Below are 17,083 nucleotides of genomic sequence, written 5' to 3'. Positions count from 1 at the left end.
GTTCTGAGACGTTTGCTCCGACCGCATGATAGTGTTCCCTCTTCTTTGTCGGAAAAATAGCAAGTAGGTCTTTCCCTGAACAAGTACATTCAAAACATCCTCTCGACAAAGGCCCAGCCAGAGTGAGCTGGTTGAGTGTGAGCACATTAAGTGTATTTAAGCTCCTCCAGTATTATGTAATACATTCTATACTATAAACTAAAGGATTATTATCCATCTGCTTTGATAGGCTCCGCTTGTTATTCATTTTTAATTTGACCTAAAATGGAAACATCTCTTGGGGTTCAACCCTTCCTGCTCTATGAATAAAGTGCTTGTCGGACATTAGGCAGGCTCTGTCTGTCTCTCTTTTTTTCAGGATAGAGCACCAACTACAGATATTTGATATTTACCTGTCCTTGCCTGTCCATCATTAGTTTGGTTTTCTTGCCTGCTGCCAAATCTGGAGTAGCCAATGGGTTTGATAGGCAGCTGAAATTGGGCCAATGTATGTGGAAATGTTGCAGGAATATCTTCGGTTGCATGTCTATCTTTGCCTGTATGTGCCAAAGAAAACTAAAGGTGGTGCACAGTTCCCTGTAGTGAGATAATCTTAGTAGTATTAAGTGTGTATTGCCCTCTTATCTTGTGGTATGAGAGTCTTTTGTGGATGTTAATCAAATATGATTTTGAAAATCATTTGCTTTGTAAAACTGTTGTGTGAACACAGCTATATTACATATACAATAACAAGCTTAATTTCGCGCAAACTTAACTTGGCGACCTCCCTCAGTGTTTCACCAATCACTGACTATCTGTCTCTGTTTATTACAGTTAGAGGAGGCCATAGAGGCAGAGCTTCATCATAGCGGTTTGCAGGTGACTCCGTTCACCATGACCAAAGTCATCCAGCTTTACGAGACCAAAAACTCCCGACACTCCAGCATGCTGGTCGGCAAGACAGGCAGCGCTAAGAGTGTTACTTGGAGGACCCTGCAGAATGTCCTCACTGCTCTGCACCATAAAGGAGAGCCTGGGTATCAGCTGGTCCAGGTGGGTGTGGATGGGAGAGAACAACACTGTATTTATTGACTTATACTGCTTCTTTAATCAGAACAAATGTTTTAGGGACCCACTGAGACCTGTGTATCCCAGATAGTAAAGTTCACCCAACACTAAGTGACAAATCAGACAAAAGGGTGTTTTTATGTAACTCTACATTTACTATTGAAAAATATTAGGTCATTATGCAATTAAGAGACACAGTATGAGCAAGGATTTTGTTTGTGAGCACTTTTACCATTTATTTATTTTCTAGCTGCAAAAGGTTCAAATATGTACGAACACTTCCCAGCAAATAAAAAACGTTACAGCCACTTTAACTACTGCTTTTTCTGATTTTATTCTATTTGCGTCTGTGTATTTACACTCTGACTCAGATTAAGTTGCTACTGTACAGTTTGTTACCAGCTTACACCAGGATAAATGTGTAAAAAGTGGCAGTACATACCCTCATTAGTAACAGCACCTCAACTGTAGATGATGTGTGACATCATTTTATGTAATGATGCACATTTTCCATGAAAAAGCTCCTGTTCATCATCTAAATGCTTGCGGCTGACAGACGGCGTATAAATAATATCTGTGATTGTCACGCACTGTTTGTTCTCTGTCATGTCTCGGCCCCTGTGGATCAACAGGAGTATCCTCTGAACCCGAAGGCAGTGAGTCTGGGAGAGCTGTATGGAGAAAATAACCTCTCTACTAATGAGTGGACTGATGGAGTGCTGTCCTTCATCATGAGATCAGCCTGCGCAGGTGCAAACACAAAAACACACACACATTGATGTTTGTAGTATAAATGAACACACACTGAACTGAATCAAATTTGATATTACATCACAGGGTTATTGTTCAAAAAGGTAGGTGGCTTCCTTTTTGCCTGCCGGTCTTTTGGGTTGTAGGAAAGCGGTTGGGAAATTTGTTATTAGATCTGTCGCACAACACTATAGTTTCACATTTTTTGTTATTGTAATTGACTTGACTTCATTGTAAATGAGGATTACCTCAATGATTTCTTGAGCGTAAATAAAGGTTTCATGAACCTTGTTTTATTCTTTTTGGTATTTTTGTAGTCAATATAAAGGAGACAGTGAACTAGTAAGCATTACATAGACAATGTACCAAAATAAATGTTACACTATGAACATTGCTCTATATTTGTATGTCACGTTAATTTCTTCTACTGAGACGCTACATCTCCTCTCCATTCTTAAGATGCGAAACCAGATGAGAAGTGGATTGTGTTTGACGGTCCTGTTGACACACTCTGGATTGAGAGCATGAACTCTGTTATGGATGACAACAAGGTGCTCACGCTCATCAATGGAGAGAGAATCTCAATGCCAGAGCAGGTGAGGACAGAACTTTAAACTACACTGATGGGTATTCGGACATTTTGACTTTTCATGAGACCAAAAGCTTGTTAATAATAACATTTATGATGGCTCTGTGCTTTTAAAGTGTCCCAATAAGCCATAACAGTGTGACAATAAGCCAACCATGATTTAATAGTGTCCAAATAAATAGTAATGAAAATGTCATTCATTTGAAAGGAAGGTTCTCCAAAGGAAACACACTGGGCTGTTTTAGATTCTGTAGAAAAAAAATCCAAAAAAGCAGCAGCACAAAACAGGATAAGATTAGTAGCTTCAAGATTTTTTCACAACTTTGCATGACATCTTGTCATCATCATATACGTGTGCTGCGTATCTCTTTACTTTACTTGACACTGATTGGTTTGTAGACAGGTGTGCGTCTTGCGTCAGCGTGTTGGCAACTTGTCAAGTTGACATTTGATTTCCCCGCTTGCTACAACAGTATATTTTTACTTCCTGTGTTTGTTTCAAAAGTCTTAACCATACAAAAAGTGTTTTTACCCTGGTAACGAACCCAACCGTGATTCAGTTCAGCCGAGCGTGGAAATAGAAAGAAGCGACAGCCTTCTTGTCACCGCCATGTTTGTGCTTATTTAAATAAGATTTGACCAACAAGCTAATTACGGACACGTTTGTCTTCTCTAGACATACTGAAATGAAGTATGGATGTCCATAATTAATAATGTGCTTTCTTTTGTCACAGGTGTCTCTGCTGTTTGAAGTGGAGAACCTGGCGGTGGCTTCTCCGGCTACCGTTTCTCGCTGTGGAATGGTCTACAATGATTATACTGATTTGGGATGGAAGCCTTTTGTTCAGTCCTGGCTGGACAAGCGACACAAAGTACAATGCAGTTGCTCAAAACAACTCAGAAGTACATTTATCAGAGGAACATAAGAAAATCTTTGCAAATGATTTTATTGTCTTATTATCTTATTTTCTCCCCTCAGGCTGAAGTGGAGCATTTGGAGCTTTTGTTTGAGAAATACCTACAGAGCACACTGAACTTTAAGAAGGCCAACTGTAAGGAGCTGATCCCCATCACTGAACTCAACGCTGTCACCTCGCTCTGTCGCCTCTATGACTCCCTGGCTAAATCCAGCAGCGGGGTATGACAAATCGAGTGCAATCTGTAACCTCCACTGTATATTCCAACTCCATTCTTTTACCGTTGTATGTAAATCCCCACATGGAGATGACATCATCGCAAACATGCCCAGTGTGAAAAGTGTAACTTTCTTTGTCCTCTTTCTTCAGGTGAAGACTTCAGACACAGAGAACCTGGGTAAGATGGTGGAACTCTGGTTCATCTTCAGCCTTATCTGGTCTGTCTGTGCCTCTGTGGATGAGGATGGACGCAAGAAGATGGACAACTTCCTACGAGAGACGGAGGGCACCTTTCCTGTCAAGGTCTTCTGTAGTGCATAATATTTTTTTACAGACTTACAGCATACAAAGCCAGTTACCTGGCACTCTCCCCTTTTATTCGGTTGCTTCCTTGACCAGTTACAAATGTAACTACGGTTTTGTGAATCCTGAATGAGTGCCAGGGTTCATTATCACTTTGAATCTCTCCAAGAAGACTCTGACTGTGATTACTGCTGAGTCTCAGGCACCATTATCAGACTGCTTGCATCATCCATGTCACACATGTAACTTGTAGTAAATGCAATTAACAGTTACAGTTGATTTTGCAGTGTAGCTTGATACCTTGAAAGTATCTTGACCCCCACACTTGTGAAGAAAGTTTTAGAGAGCCAATTTTTTGCCAAATTGGTCCATGAGACAAACAAAATGACCAGCTTTTCTACAATCATTACACCAACCATTGAACTATATTATTTTAATGGCTAGATGCTTTTAGAAACCTGGTTGGAAATATGTAAGCTTGTTGTGTGCACCACAGGAATAATACCAAGTGCACCTCCACTTTCCAGCAGCAAACTAAGTGCATCTGTCTGAGCAGGCAGCAACATTCTCTGAACTCTTTATGAACTCTTTCAGGATACGGTTTATGAGTACTACGTGGACGTGAAGCACAAAACCTGGGCTTCGTTTGAAGAGAAACTGCCAAAAAGCTGGCGCTACAATGCTACGTACGTAACCAGTCTCATGTATCTGACATCAGCTGCCGTACGCTGGAGTATGGAGCTGTTTTATCCATTTCACTCACCAATTCAGTTACTTCACTTTTAGTTTTCAAACTGAATATGCACTAGAAATATCTATGTAACCAATACTGAATTTTGACAATACCGCTGTATCTCTCCTTCTCTCCTCCTGCAGGGCTCCGTTCTATAAGATCATGGTTCCCACTGTGGACACAGTTCGCTATAACTTACTGGTTAAGGCTCTGGTAATGAGTCAGTACCCAGTGCTGCTCACTGGGCCAGTGGGCACTGGTAAAACCTCAGTGGCCCAGAGCGTCCTGCAGGGCTTGGACAACAAGTGGACTGCCGTCACCATCAACATGTCTTCACAGGTTAGTGCTTTCTGTGGTCTGTGTGTATCTGTGTGTGCCAGGTATGTGTTCTTGTTCTTCAATCGATAAAGAAAAAAAAAAAAACAGTTGAAATAATGAAAACATTATCATAAGGAAAGATTGTTTGCTGGTGTTTTTTCATGATTAACACAGAGGTTGTGGTTAGGTTTAGGCAATTACAGTAATGTGTTTGCCCTCTTGTTTTTCCTCAGAGCTCAATATTATAATTGGAATCGTCTTGAGTCTTTCCTGCTCTGCTGGACATTTCCCGCTATTGTCTCAGTCTCTTTAGAATAAAAGAAATTGATTTATATCTTTCCAGTCTACTAAACTTCAATAGGGGTCATAAAACTGCCATAAAGTATGATTTATAGTTGCTACATATGTACAGGCTAACACAAATGCCCACTATATAACTTGATATTGAAACATCCTCACTTGCGGCATGAGGTGCATAATAAGCAGTTACTTAGAAATGATTGAGCAGGTATTGGGTGTGCTTTTGGTTTTGTGTGTGCGAGAATGTCTCTGCCTCCATCCAACCACATGCAACTTGTGAGCCTCAATCTCAAATTCACTACAATTAGAGTAAAAGTCACACTTTGCTCCAAGGCCCTGCAGTCAGCCTCCGTCACATTTTTGCTAGACAGCTCTGATGAAGGGCGATAAGAGAGCCAGAGATGATGGAGGCACTTATCACCACCCTACACTTTTACAACCAGCACTATTATTACCATGCACCCCCTGCCCTCCTCCTCCTCCACCTCCACATCCATCACCATAACCACCAAGCTTTCCCAGGCAACTACTTTTAACAGGAGCCATTCCAACCTGACACCTCTTTCCCTCCATTTTATATAAAAGTATGCCAGTTAACTGAGTACACAGCATGCACGCATATGTAAAAAAAAAAAAAAAAAAAAAAAAACTTAATTATATGCAGTATTTATAGGGATCTATTTTAACAGTCCAAGTGCAGTGATAAGTGCAAAAAGGTAGGTCTAGGGCACACGGACACATGTGGACATATCCAACCACACCTGCTATTTTGACTCGTATATGAGCTGCAGTGTAACCTGGAGTAGGGCTGGCTGAAATTAGATAGAAATTAGAGGGTTTCGTGGTTCATAAATGCAGTCTTACAATAGCTGATCACATAACTGGTCCCAATGATGTGAAACAGCTCAGTGACACATGATAATAACTGCACAACAAAAGGTAATCAGCTTCTCCAGTAAATAAAGAGCAATATTTCCATTTCAACATGAAATGCTTCTCTACTATAAAGAAAGTTGGAGAGGAGGCAATGATTCAAAAGAGTACTGATTTGGATCACACATTACTGCCTGGTGTCATTTTTATGTGATTTAGGCAGGCAGGCAGAAGCGGTTTAGGTGGTTTATGTGAAAATGCTAAATAAAGGCTTGCAGTCAGGTCTTATCAAAGTGTACAGATTTATGTGTATATCTGTAATGCTACATTCAGTCGACTGCACGTTTTTTTTTTTGAACAGTGTAAATGGAGAATTTTACTACTTTATTGATAATAATGTTCCAGAAGACCACTGCCTCTGAAGAAACACTTCCAAGCTACAGGATTAAACATAGCATTTTCACTTTGTTTTTGTATCTTTCAATATCTAGACCACCTCTAATAACATCCAGGCCATCATAGAGAGTCGAATAGAGAAGAGAGCCAAAGGCGCATATGTACCAGCAGGTGGGAAGCACATGCTGTGCTTCCTGGATGACCTCAACATGCCAGGCCATGACCTCTTTGGCTCCCAGCCACCGCTGGAGCTGCTGCGCCTCTGGATTGACTATGGCTTCTGGTATGACCTCCAGAAACAGACGCCAAAGTTTGTCAAGGTGAGAAACGGAATTTTGAGGGAAGCAGGCAAGTGGTCTGTCTTAAAATTCAAGTGATATTCACGTCTTATTTTCTCCCCCATAATCACCTCCAAATTGTGTCACTGTGTATTATTCCGTAGCGGTTTGTTAACTTGGAGACCATTAAACCTCTCTTTTCTGTTGTGCGTGTGTATAAGGACATGTTCTTGATGGCATCCATGGGACCTCCTGGTGGAGGGAGGACTCACATCTCTGCCCGATTCCAGAGTCTATTCAACCTCATCAATATGACCTTTCCTCATGTAAGTCCAGCTCCTCTCCTCTCCTCTCCTCTCCTCTCCTCTCCTCAGAATATAAAAAAAAAGATAACTCTGTCACGCTCTCTCATTAAAAACACATGAGATGAGTGGAAACCTGCGAATGTTCAGCCCTTCTCATGTCTTCTGTCGTTGTACCCTTTTTTGCTGTCTTGTTTTGTTGTATTTGGTGTACTTGTGCTTTTTCCTTCCAATCATTGTTTACTCCTTCTCCTGACCACTGTCTCTTTTCAGTATTTTTCAATTATCTGGCAGATTGTCATCTGTGGCTCTGTCTTATCACACTCCTGGTTTTCAGCATTTACTTGTTGTCCCTCTGTCCATTCCTCTCTCCACCCTGCCTCTTCTATTACCTTCAAAAAACAAAATAAGAAAAAAATGTGCTTTGGAAAATGGCTGGGGGCCATATTGCCTTCATAAAATAAACACTTGACATTTGAGGTGCTCTGCCTCTTGTATGTGTGAAGTGGACGACATGAAATAGAATTGTTACACCCTGAAGAAAACATCTATTCTGCTTATCTCTCTATTGACCGCCACAACTATAGAATGGTTGTGTGTTATTAACGTGGCCGTATGTAATGTTTACAAGATGTACTATACTTTAACACACTTACCCTCTGTGCGTGCAGGAGTCCCAGATCAAGTGCATTTACAGTACTATGATCAACCAAAAGCTGCATTGGTTTAAGGAGGAGGTGAAGCCCATTGGAGATATTCTGACTCGGGCCACCTTGGAGCTTTATCATGATGTCACTGCTTGTTTTCTTCCCACTCCAACCAAGATACACTACCTCTTCAACCTCAGAGATATCTCCAAGGTATACCAAGGACATAAAGATATGGAGTAATACAAGTATTGTACTGCACATACATACATCAGATTTTGATAAAAACAAATCTTTAGATTTGAACATTTTTATAAAAATTCTAAATCCTTTTGTCATCTGCAAATTCAAATGTTAGATGGCAAAATAAAAAATGTTTTCCTCTTCCAGGTGTTTCAGGGTCTGCTTAGAGCTCACCCAGAATACCATGATACCAAAAACAACATCACCAGACTGTGGATCCATGAGTGCTTTAGGTAACCACAGGCATTTTTTTTTCAAGTATATTTACCAAAGCTCTTCATTATTAAAGTGTCCTAGGATATTTAGATGGCTTTCTGCTTTACTTTACATGAACCAGACAGTATAGGTGCTTCCGTCATGTATACAGAGGATTATAACGCGTTGTGTCGATTGCAGGGTTTTCTCAGATCGGCTTGTAAACCGCAGTGACATGGATACCTTCATTGCTTTGCTCGGGGACAAACTGGGCTTACACTTCGACCTCACATTTCACAGCATCTGCCCCAACAAACAACCGCCAATATTTGGTACATATATCACTGCAAACACACATACATGCTCACAGCAGTGTCTGTATCACACCAATGTGTCTAGAATACTGATATAAGGTGAACAATTGGTAATGGTCGTGGTGTTTACATCATACCACATCATGGAACCAATTGAAGATTGTTTACATGTGTTTATTTCTCATTGTGTGGGTCAGGTGATTTCCTGAATGACTCTTCTGTCTACGAGGATCTGCTAGACATGACAGAGCTCAAGAAGTTCATGGAAACGCAGCTGGAGGACTACAACCTGACACCTGGCGTAGTGCCCATGAGCCTGGTGCTCTTCCGAGACGCCATCGAACACAGTACGCCTGAAAACACAACACACACATCCACACACACTCTCATGTACATTTTTTGAAAGGGCAACACATGGGCGTAAAATTGTCCCGATGCATCAACCCACAGCATCGGTTCCAGCGATCACAGTGAATTCAATCAATGTAGTACATTACCACTCTGAATATGAGAGGTCCTCCTCTTCTGTATACTGATGCATCTTTTTTGTGTTCACTATTTGCCGGTTCGATGAATCAGACCCTGTTTGAAATACCCCTTTGAAAACCCCAGAATAAGGCACAGCTAAAAGGCACCCTGTAGCTGAGAGAGAGCCTGTCTGCACCAAACTCCACACACTGCTGTCAGCATGCCACTTTACCACATGCTATTGCACATCAATAGCAGTGCATTACTATCTATTCAAATCCATTGAGCTCTAGTTTGTATGATTCGTAAATGTCTGCAGGGATTTCCGGGCAGACTGAAGCTCCATCAAACTTTCAATAACTGTTGGCTGTTGTCACATAAAAAAGATATGAAAACAATTTATCTGAATATTTGTGGAAAATATTTGTCAGTTGTACAGGCCTCTTACAGAGTAATTATAAGAATAATGTCAGTATTTAAGGATTCGAGATGAAATTTCTACGTGTAATATTTTAGTTTTGCCTCCACAGTAACCCGTGTTATACGGGTGATCAGTCAGCCCAGAGGCAACATGCTGCTGGTTGGTGTTGGGGGCTCCGGTAGACAAAGCCTGTCTAAGATGGCCGCCTCCATCTGTGAGTTCGAGGTATTCCAGGTGGAAGTCACCAAGCAGTACCGCATACAGGAGTTTAGAGAAGGTGAGATCAAACAACATTCACAGATATTTGAGAACAAGAAAGCACAACTGTATCCAAGACCCTCTGCTCTGGAAGTAACCCTGTTATCTGGAAATCAAAACAAGGAAAGCTCAAAATAAAGGTGGAAATTATGACCAACTACAGACTCGCAAATATTTTTTAACATTCAGTTTAGTGAAGCTTTCGTCTGATTCACCTGAATTGGATTTTTGATTTATTAACATGTATCTTTGTACCAGGAGTTCTTTATCCCAGCTTCAGTATGTTACATTCACATAGATATTTCTGTCTTTGCTTTCAGATATCAAGAAGCTGTACCGTTTAACTGGAGTGGACAACAAACCCACAGTCTTTCTGTTCAATGACACCCAGATCGTAAATGAATCCTTCCTGGAGGACATCAATAACATCCTGAGCTCTGGAGAGGTGCCAAACCTCTACAAGCAGGATGAGTTTGTTGAGGTCTTTATTGTCTTCAAATCTTTATGGCTTCTTGTCTGTCCATCTATCTTACTCAAGCATACGAGGGTGAAGTTCCCAGACTAGTGCTCCGTCCACATCACGGAGCAGGATGAAGATATAATGCTAAGAAGTAACTGTTACAAATGTCATCGTTTGATCATCATCAGTTCTTGAGTTCCACGCGTTTTTGTGAGAACCCGAATGCCATCGCTACATTTTGGCACACAGCCAATGTTCTGCCCCTCGTAAAACGTGAACGCTCATTGATTCATTGTCGCAGCCCCCATGAAGCATTGTAAGGGTCTCCGTCGTTGCCGATTTCCAGAGTTTGATAGAAAATCTGACGTGCGCCCTCTGGTTATGTCCATGGAGAAATTGCAGACGCACCTGGTCCACTGCTCACAAAAACGTGTGTAACTCAGGAACTGATGATCAAGCGAAGACATTTTTTAGGACTATATCTTTCCCCTGCTTCGTGCACATCACGGTGCTGTGCTCTGTCACGTGCACAAGCAATAGTCTCGGAACTTAATGATTTACCCTTGTAGACGGTATCTCTATGTTCTCTATTTTCACGTCTATTTGCACATTTGCACATTTATTTTATGAAGTCAACAGGCAGTTTAAATGAAATGCATTTTTTTAATTACTATAAATTGTAAAAAAAAAAAAAAAAAAAAGACCACAAAATGCCAGTTTCATGTGTTATTAGTTTGAGTAAAGCCCATTTAAAAGAGCATAAAGTGGAGTTTTTTGTTCTAAAAGTCAACAATTTCTGACTTACTTTTTCAACTGTTATCTGTCTGCTTGTAGATCTGCACTGCTCTGTCAGATTCTGCCAGGAAAGACAACGTGATAGAGACGCCTGACTCACTGTTCAGATACCTGATCGAGCGGGTCAGGAACAACCTGCAGATAGTGCTCTGTATGAGCCCAGTGGGAGAACCCTTCAGGTAGATCACATGTACTTTAAGAAGTTCTGGTTGACAATGTGTTCCTTCTTCCTCTTTGTTCTCCTTCCCTTGAAATCCATTTTACTCTGGTTTTTGATAGACAGATTTATGGAAATGATCACAGTGTGAATCACATTGCAGTCCTTATAGGCTGAATAACTACAGAGCAACTTCTCTCCTGCAGCCACAGTACACATTCATTATTGCGTAACATAAAGGAATTACATAAAAACAAGGAATTATGATTTAGCCCACATTTAAACGTTGACTTCCAATGGTAGAAGGAGGGAATGAATAAACTTGTTGATGCACTTCTGATGTGTGCAAGCTGACGCATCCACGACACCAAAGACATAATGACAGCATCTCATAGTGGGTAAATAATTGAAATTGGAAATACACTGGTGGTCTCTTCCAGGCTGACTGTTGCCCACAGTACCTTTCAATAGCTCCTCACATTTACAGTAGGAATAGTGAGTCATCTTGAGCAAATAAGGTCTTGTTACTTGAGTGATTGTGCAGCAAGAATGCTTTAATTCCAAACAGTGTAGATGCTGTCTGTATAAACACGGATGCAATAAGCATGCAAATGCACATATTTTCTATGATTCATAACAGAAACACCTCCTTCCCCTGAGGCCTGGTAGTAATTAGTGGCTCAGTGCAGTGGTCACACATAATGCTGCTAATTGGACTGACATTACCCAGAGCTAATCACCATTCTCTGTGTGACCATCCCAGCCCTCTGGCTACTACCTGCTTGCAGGATCTGTACACATTGACATTGCCAGAGCTCAGGGACCCCTGCTACACACCATACTGCACACTGTGCTGTTTGTTACTGCTGAAGGTTCTTTCAAACTGGGCCTGCTAAGAGCTTTTGTGTCCTCCTGCCCAAAGCTTTCCAGTGCTATTTACACATCCATTTTCAGGTACCACTTTCAAAAGGCGGCATTTGCAGCAAAAAAAACAGCATTACTTAAAATGGTTGTGAGTCATATCCAGGGTCCAAAATGCCTTCATTGTTCTCTTCAGTTGCTTTTGTCAAACCATCTACCAAATGTACCGTCACTGTTTTATAGACCGTGTGCCCACAGGACTATAATGGGTAGCAACAAATTATGTCTGAACAAAATCCATAAATGGCTGTTTGCCAACAGAAACCGGATCCTCCAGTACCCAGCACTTGTCAACTGCACCACCATCGACTGGTTCTGTGAGTGGCCCAAAGATGCCCTGCTGGAGGTAGCTGAGAGGTACCTGAGTGGACTGGAGCTGGGCTCCTTGGAGGGGGTGAGGCATGCACACAAACAGACACACATATTTTACATGTGGGCATTTGATTTTACAGTCTTAAATCTGTTGGGGCAACCTCATGTGATTATCACACAAGCATTTCATTTGTAAAGATAGAGGGCTGAGGATAGCTGCTGATGAAATGAAGATACCAGATCAGGCACAGAGGGAATAAATCCCTCAGACCAAATTTAGAGCTTTAATTATTGCGCCCACTAAATTGTAGTCCACCTCAAAGTCACACAATTAGAACTTTTTCAAAGTGGATTTTATCCAGAGAGCTGATTTCACTTGATGCGAGCTGCAGTCCCATTGTCTGAATGTCAGAACAACATTTATCCATTTGCTGCATGTTGTTGTAGATCCAGACAAAGGTTGCCAGTATCTTTGTGATCACACACCAGTCAGTGGCACAAGTCTCCCAAAGGATGAAGTTGGAGCTGAAGAGACATAATTATGTGACACCCACCAACTACCTGGAGCTGGTGTCTGGATACAAGAAGTATTTACCTTCATACTCTCTCCTTCACTTATTCTTGCTTCGCTTTTTCTTCACTTTTCACACCACCTTCAAATGCTTCATGTGTGTTTTGGAATTGTATTGATGGATAACAAAGATACACTAAGCTGATCCTGTTGAAGGTTCAGAGTGTGAGTGTGTTTACAGTATATATACTGTACATACATAATGGGTACTTTGGGTTACATGTATCAGATCAGAGGTAAACCAGAACAAGTAGGATCCACGTTAATTCTCGATTGAACATATTTACAGTTGCCATCTGTCTGAAGCTTCTCCACACATCCTCCTCTGAGGGTGAACGGCTTTGTCTGTCTGTCACATTCATGAAACACCTGTCTTTGTTACAGTCAGCTTGTCAATCATCTGATTGTGTTTATGTTTGCGTCCATCCAGGCTGATGTCAGAGAAACGCAGCGAGTTGGGGGAGCAGGTGAGCAAGCTGCGCAACGGCCTTTTCAAAATCAGTGACACGCGACAGAAAGTGGAGGCCATGTCCTTAGAGCTCGAGGAGGCCAGGAAGCAGGTGGCCGAGTTCCAGAAAGAGTGTGACGAGTACTTGTCCATCATTGTACAACAGAAGAGAGAGGCTGACAAGCAGCAGAAGGTAAGTGCCATTAACATGTACATGCGCACAAATGACTAAATAAAGCAATAATTTGTTTCACGCATTTACAAGGTTCTCATCCACCCGATATTTTTTCAATTATCCTGTTAAACAAAGTCATGTTTTTTCTTTGAAAGGCTGTGTGTTAGTTGGCGAACAGGAAAGACGCATAATTGTCAATGTGTATGTTTGTCTGTGTTTGTTTTCAGATTGTAAGTGCCAATAGTGAGAAAATTGGGGCAGAAGAGCTGCAATGTAAAAGCCTGGCTAACAATGCACAGAGAGACCTGGACGAGGCCCTGCCTGCCTTGGAGGAGGCCATGAAGGTAGATCTCAGTCCCGTTGACTGTTCCAATCCAGTAGGCTTCAGTCTTGTTGGTAACTGTATGCTCTCTGTTCATTGTGTCCGGTTGATTCATCTCCTTGATATTTTAATGAGTAATGATGCTTGACCCTTCAGTATATTTGCACTGATTCTCTGTGTGCTTTCCGCCTGTCTACATTTTAATTATATGTGACTTAGCATTCACACATTCTCTTTTCCTTCTTCATTTTTGCACATATAGGCTCTGGAGTCTCTGAATAAGAAGGACATGACAGAGATCAAGTCATATGGCCACCCTCCAGTATTGGTGGAGACGGTGATGCAGGCGGTGATGACCCTTCAGGGCAAAGAACCCAGCTGGGCAGAGGCCAAGAGACAGCTGGGTGAGAGTTTAGCAACGGATGAAGGGAGAGTTTGGCAACAAAACAAAGAAACTGGGAAAACTGAAGTCTTTACAAAATGAATAGAGCAAAACCAGACAAGTACAGATTGTGAACAGTTGCAGTAAAGAAAGGAAAGATTTAATTGGAAGGAAGGGGATTGCAGATTTTATATCAGATGCTCCTCGGTAATGTCACTGGTAAAATTCACCCTTCTTCTGTAATGTTTTACCTTGGTTTGCCAATATGACAACTGACTGTGATTAATTCTACTATCGAGCTCTCAGTTTATGAGGTGCAACTCTTCCTTGGTGCAGTGAGGCAAACAGAAAACGAACGAACACATACTGAGTAGGAGAAGAACATAAAACAAAGGTAGCTCAGGAAAAAATGAAACACACTGTACACATACTCCATCCACAGTAGCATGTCTTAAATAGAATTCAAGCAAGTCATCATAAAACATTCAGTTTCAAAGGGTCACTTGATTCAAAATAGATGTAATGTTACGTTGAAATATGTCTTTAGAGTACTCGGTTACACAAATTTACTTTTGATAGTACACGTGGTTGTGGCACTTGGTAGACTCAGATTCTGGGATACGTGACCTTGGAATGTTTCCGGCAGGTGAGTCCAACTTCATCAAGACATTGGTCAATTTTGACAAGGATAATATATCGGACCGGGTTTTAAGGAATGTTGGTCAGTACTGCAAACAAGTGGACTTCCAGCCAGAGATCATCGGCAAAGTGTCACTCGCTGCCAAGTCCCTCTGCATGTGGGTCAGAGCCATGGAGGTAAGAGGGCTTCTGCCCGCTTATAACACACAGTCATATGCATGCACATTCTCACACACGCTTACAAATAAGAATAGTCACCATAAACCCACAAGTACACGATAGTTTGTTCTTCATTATTGTTTGAATAGTTATTTAACGTATGCTGATTTTAAAATGAGCTGGTTACATTAATCGCATTAAGAGCAAACACAAAACAGTGAGACTCCTATTCATTGAATTAATTTATGACCAAGAGAGTTGGAGGCAAAACTAAATCCAAGTATGTATGCTGTTTCACCAGGTGTACGGCCGGATCTACAGGGTGGTAGAGCCGAAGCGGGCCCAACTGAATACTGCTCTGGCCCAGCTGCAGGAGAAACAGGCTGCGCTGGCTGAGGCCCAAAACAAACTACGAGAGGTATGAAGTGTATGTAGCAACTAAGGACGGGTCATTCAAGCAAAAAAAAAGCGTTCCACTATCCTCAACTACAGACGATAGTCGCAGAACTTATTTGACTTTTTTCAATTTGAAAATCATGACCCTTCCCTACTAGCAATAACCCTAATAGATATTCAGACACTAGCTCCCACGATTTCAATTTTATATATAAGTGCAGTTTGAGAAGACCATTGTAATAGTGTATGTAATACAATGACTGTGTGTGTGTGTGTGTGTGTGTGTGTGTGTGTGTGTGTGTGTGTGTGTGTGTGTGTGTGTGTGTGTGTGTGTGTGTGTGTGTGTGTGTGTGTGTGTGTGTGTGTGTGTGTGTGTGTGTGAGCAGCTGGGAGAAAAGCTAGAACAGCTGAAACAGCAGCACGGTGAGAAGCTGGCCATGAAGGAGAATCTGAAAAAGAAATCAGCTGAGATGGAGGTGAAACTGGACCGAGCTGACAAACTGGTGACGGGACTGGCCGGGGAGAGAATCCGCTGGGAGGAGAGAGTTACTGTACGCCCCATACACACACACACACACACACACACACACACACACACACACACACACACACACACACACACACACACACACACACACACACACACACACACACACACACACACACACACACACACACACACACACACACACACACACAGATGTAATACTACTACTGCATTAAGATATTAATGTATATTCTAGGAGAACATCGTCACGTCATTCCCAAGTGAGTTGTATCAAGCCTGTATCTCTGAACCAACAATAAATTCCTCATCAATAGGCCAGCATTTTGGAATTAGAAATCCCTCCAGCCCTCCAGCGGCTTTAGATACACCAGCAGACCAAAAAAAAAAAAAAAAATTCTACTTAGGCCTGATAATTGGTCCAAGTCCCCATCTTTTCCGGGGTTGTACCGATTTAGAAAAAAAAACAGGTCATACAGACACACCAGCATGCATGCGTACTTATGTAATTTGGGTTCGTGTCAACTTCAGGGTCTTGAAGAAAACATGGGATACCTGGTGGGAGACTGTTTGCTATCAGCATCTTTCCTGTCCTACATGGGACCCTTCCTTTCCAATTACAGAGACGAGCTGCTTGCCATCTGGATGAAGGAGGTGAAACACACAGACACACACCACATAAAAAATATATATATATATATCTTGATGTGCAGTTCAGTGAAAAGTAATATACTTGTACCTGTACTCCTGCCTTTTCCAGCAGGTCATCCATTATTTTTCTTTCTCTCTCTCGTTTGCCTTTCGTCGTCCGTTTGCCTTCTCCTCAGGTACGAGACTTAGAGATCCCGTGCACCCCAGGATTCAGTTTTGCAGTTTTTATGTCCAAGCCCACAGTCGTCAGGGACTGGAATATTCAGGGCCTGCCTACTGATGCATTCTCTACTGAGAACGGAGTTATCGTCACCCGTGGAAACCGGTCAGTACATGCAGACACAATTTGTTATGTAAGGATTTATTGAATTAGATCATCTGTAGTCCAGTAAAAATTCAAAATTCAAATTCTTTTGAGATTTTGTATTCATTTATATTTTTCCTAAATTTGGATTTGGTTGTGTTTACTGAATAAAAAACATTTCATGCAAAAAAAAAAAAAAAAAAAAAAGTGGATTTTTCTTCTTCCATTCTTTTTAAGATGGCCTCTGATGGTGGACCCTCAAGGCCAAGCTCTGAAGTGGATCAAGAATATGGAAATAAAGAAGGTAAGCGCTGC

At 41.5% G+C, this 17,083-nt stretch overlaps 1 protein-coding gene across 1 annotated transcript in view; it reads left to right on the top strand.

Moving 5' to 3' along the window:
• dnah2 (dynein, axonemal, heavy chain 2) overlaps nucleotides 1-17,083 on the top strand; it is a 63,036-nt gene that overhangs the window by 28,475 nt on the left and 17,478 nt on the right. The window contains exons 42-69 of the mRNA XM_069714173.1: nucleotides 818-1,032; nucleotides 1,680-1,797; nucleotides 2,257-2,393; nucleotides 3,121-3,258; nucleotides 3,366-3,524; nucleotides 3,673-3,825; nucleotides 4,420-4,511; nucleotides 4,702-4,897; nucleotides 6,541-6,765; nucleotides 6,945-7,049; nucleotides 7,697-7,885; nucleotides 8,063-8,148; nucleotides 8,312-8,442; nucleotides 8,622-8,771; nucleotides 9,423-9,590; nucleotides 9,892-10,052; nucleotides 10,866-11,005; nucleotides 12,166-12,298; nucleotides 12,664-12,803; nucleotides 13,218-13,428; nucleotides 13,638-13,754; nucleotides 13,995-14,136; nucleotides 14,761-14,930; nucleotides 15,214-15,330; nucleotides 15,695-15,859; nucleotides 16,345-16,467; nucleotides 16,641-16,789; nucleotides 17,006-17,072. Of these exons, the coding sequence (XP_069570274.1) occupies nucleotides 818-1,032; nucleotides 1,680-1,797; nucleotides 2,257-2,393; nucleotides 3,121-3,258; nucleotides 3,366-3,524; nucleotides 3,673-3,825; nucleotides 4,420-4,511; nucleotides 4,702-4,897; nucleotides 6,541-6,765; nucleotides 6,945-7,049; nucleotides 7,697-7,885; nucleotides 8,063-8,148; nucleotides 8,312-8,442; nucleotides 8,622-8,771; nucleotides 9,423-9,590; nucleotides 9,892-10,052; nucleotides 10,866-11,005; nucleotides 12,166-12,298; nucleotides 12,664-12,803; nucleotides 13,218-13,428; nucleotides 13,638-13,754; nucleotides 13,995-14,136; nucleotides 14,761-14,930; nucleotides 15,214-15,330; nucleotides 15,695-15,859; nucleotides 16,345-16,467; nucleotides 16,641-16,789; nucleotides 17,006-17,072 (4,097 nt within the window). The remainder of the gene's footprint in view (nucleotides 1-817; nucleotides 1,033-1,679; nucleotides 1,798-2,256; nucleotides 2,394-3,120; nucleotides 3,259-3,365; nucleotides 3,525-3,672; nucleotides 3,826-4,419; nucleotides 4,512-4,701; nucleotides 4,898-6,540; nucleotides 6,766-6,944; nucleotides 7,050-7,696; nucleotides 7,886-8,062; nucleotides 8,149-8,311; nucleotides 8,443-8,621; nucleotides 8,772-9,422; nucleotides 9,591-9,891; nucleotides 10,053-10,865; nucleotides 11,006-12,165; nucleotides 12,299-12,663; nucleotides 12,804-13,217; nucleotides 13,429-13,637; nucleotides 13,755-13,994; nucleotides 14,137-14,760; nucleotides 14,931-15,213; nucleotides 15,331-15,694; nucleotides 15,860-16,344; nucleotides 16,468-16,640; nucleotides 16,790-17,005; nucleotides 17,073-17,083) is intronic.

Source organism: Brachyistius frenatus, unplaced genomic scaffold, assembly GCF_029030835.1.
Source record: "Brachyistius frenatus isolate BFR_SWC_R1_liver_20210118 unplaced genomic scaffold, ASM2903083v1 Contig_127, whole genome shotgun sequence".
In the NCBI taxonomy this organism is placed as follows: domain Eukaryota; kingdom Metazoa; phylum Chordata; class Actinopteri; family Embiotocidae; genus Brachyistius; species Brachyistius frenatus.
Note: the sequence above shows the minus strand (reverse complement) of the source record. Positions and strands in the feature narration are given on the sequence as shown.